The sequence below is a fragment of the Orycteropus afer genome, unplaced genomic scaffold, assembly GCF_000298275.1.
Source record: "Orycteropus afer afer isolate SDZICR_OR568_19922 unplaced genomic scaffold, OryAfe1.0 scaffold00262, whole genome shotgun sequence".
In the NCBI taxonomy this organism is placed as follows: Eukaryota; Metazoa; Chordata; class Mammalia; order Tubulidentata; family Orycteropodidae; genus Orycteropus; species Orycteropus afer.
The window spans coordinates 3332047-3334960 of NW_006921849.1; the positions used below are offsets into that span (position 1 = coordinate 3332047).

The following is a 2914-nucleotide window of genomic DNA, read 5'->3' on the forward strand; positions in this document are numbered from 1 at the left end:
TTTTTTTTTTTTTTTAATCATTGCCATTCTAATTGGGTTGATGTGGTGGTATCTCATTGTAATTTTGATTTGGTTTGTGGTTCAATCATTGATAATCTTCATATAATTAATATTTTAAGTACAATGAAATATGGTAACTAAAATGACAATTCAATATATTGAATTTTTAAAACAGTTTTAGCAAGAGCACTGATTAGCTAAGAAATACTTACCGCAGTTGCCTGTGGATTATTGGGGTAGACATTGAGGAGTTCCTCAGGCGGGTTTAAAGGCTTGAGATAACGTGTAATAAAAACGGTTTTTCCACTTATGTCAATTACTGATGTAAGGCACTGACGATTTGGAAACTTTAAAGCACATTCAGCTTGAAACTTTTCTGTTGCTTGAAGCAATTTCTCATCTTCCTGAGAATCAAACTTCAAAAAGAAAAGACACCATGGAGTTTATATATGGTTACAGGAAATACAATAGAACATGTTCAGATTTCACATGAATTAAATGTGGACTCCAGGAAGTGTGAGTAAATGAGCCCTTACAAAACCACCATGTCCTCTTGACCCTGAGGCTACGTGATTATTTATGATTGAAAAATTAGGCTGATTCCTTAAATACTTGAAATATATCCAACAAGATTCAAAGAAAAAATTCAATAGGCAAGTAACCATCTGGAAACTACTAGAATAAAAGAACCTATAAAAATTAAATATGATGCACTATGTATGATGTTTATTTTAATGTTGGTTTTATTGGGGACTAAGAATTATGACATCTCAAATGTAAAAGTTAAGCAGCTCATGTCCAATGAATGGCAAATTTACACACACATGTGGATGTGTTAAAAAGTTTCAAACCTACAAGCAGTGTAATAAATAATAGTAGTGGATTTCAAAGAAAAAGAAAGCAGGGCTAAGAAAGTTAAGTGTATAATAATCATTTTAAGTGCTTTTCTGATCCACTACGAGGTACCAATTGCCAGTTGTATTTTTTTGAGTAACTCAAAACACATGAAACAGAACAAATTTTAATTGCCTTTAGACATATATTGTAATCATTTTTTTTTCTCAAGCCATTGGTAGAAAATAGCAATAATACAGCAGATATTTTAGTATGTTGACAAGGTCATAATGTTTTTACAGGATTTTTGTTGTTCAGTCAAAAAATGTACACATGTTGGCTTGTACATCAGAGTTCCAAGGAAAACTCAAAATCCAATTCTATGAGAACAATTCCTTGTTAGGTAGAAGTCAGAGTGTAGTCTGTGCTTGACTTCCCTGGAGGATGGCAATCCATCTAGCCACCCACTCCTAGCCACTTTGTTTTTCTCTTTAGCCCCGAGAGTGCTGACATGGGATACTTTTGTTTACTCTGGGTCTCCCAGAGAGCAAGATTCCTAAAGTCAGGGACTTTGTCTTGATGTTGCTTTTTATCTCCACTACAAAGAGCACTAGCTGAGGTATAGTGCTTAGCAAATATCAGTGAGTGGGTAAATGACTAAATTGAAAACACCCCTCCACTTTTGTAAGACCTCAAACTGAATCTAAACGGTTCTGATTGTTCTTGACCTTATGTTGGGGCTGGACTGTGGCTTCCATTTCTAGGTTTGTTATTTTTTGGGTAAATTTTTATGTATGTATGTATGTATGTATGTATGTATGTATGCCGAGAATATACACAGCAAAACATACACCAATTCAACAATTTCCACATGTACAATTTAGTGACACTGGTTACATGTCATGTTGCGCAACCATTCTCTCCCGCCTATTCTAAATTGTTCCTCCCTCATTAACTTCAACTCACTGTCCCCTGAGGTTCCTGTCTAACCTTGCAAGTTCTGTTTTCACTTTGGTCCCATAAGTCATTCTTCAAAAAGCATAGTGCTCAAGGCAGACCTTTTTTACTAGTTAAGTTAAACTGTTGTTCTGTTTTAAGATGACTTCAGGAGGATGTTTTTGGTTTAGTGTTTAAAGATTATCTCAAGGCAATATTTTCAGGGGTTCATCTATCCTCCATGGCTCCAACAAGTCTAAAATCCATGAAAATTTGAAATTCCATTCTACATATTCCACCTTTTGATCAGGATTCTTCTATGGAATCTTTGATCAAAATCTTCAGTAATGGCAGCCAGGTACCATCCTGTTCTTCTAGTCATACGGCAAAGGAAGCAATTGTTCATGGGGGCAATCAGCCACTCATTCCACATCCTCCTCTTCCTCCTGACTCTCCTCCTTTCTCTGTTGTTCCAGGTGAATAAAGGCCAATTGTTGTGCTTTGGTTGGCTGTGTGCAGGCTTTGAAAACCCCAGGCACTAGGCAACGAACAAGAAGGTAGAACAGAAACACTAAACACATTATTAGGTCAATTAACTGGAATGTTCCATGAAACTATGGCCCTAAACCTCCAAACCAATAACCAAATCCCATGAAGTGTTTGCTTGAACATAAGCAGTCTTAGCAGCTATTCCCACCCCCCCCCCTTTTTTGGAAGGGTGTCATTTTTGTAAATAGATTTATCACACAACTTTTGCCAATCCAACTTTTTACAGGTACACAACTTACTGACAGCAATCACAATGATTGGCTGTGTAATCCTACCCTTAATCAATGAGATTTTCCCATCACCATTAAGCCCTTTTTTCCTCATCTCTCCTGCCCCTGGTAACCACTAATAAATTTTTGGTCTTTATATATTTGCCTTTTCCTGTCTTTTTTATATCAGAGAGGTCACATTATATGTCCTTTTGTGGTTGGCTTATTTTGCTCAGCATAATTTCTTCAAGTTCCATCCACACTGTACCATGTATAAAGACTTCATTTCTCCTATTGGTTGAGTATTCCATTGTATGTATTTACTGCATGTTTTTTTAAATTTTACTTTTATTGTGGTGAAAACATACATAACAAGACATTTGCCA

The 2914-nt window shown here is 36.0% G+C and overlaps 1 protein-coding gene across 1 annotated transcript in view; it reads right to left on the bottom strand.

Annotated features, from left to right (window-relative positions):
* Positions 1 to 2914, bottom strand: part of CC2D2A (coiled-coil and C2 domain containing 2A) — a 228901-nt gene that overhangs the window by 37865 nt on the left and 188122 nt on the right. Inside the window, exon 27 of the mRNA XM_007950086.1 lies at positions 213 to 416. Within this exon, the coding sequence (XP_007948277.1) occupies positions 213 to 416 (204 nt within the window). The remainder of the gene's footprint in view (positions 1 to 212; positions 417 to 2914) is intronic.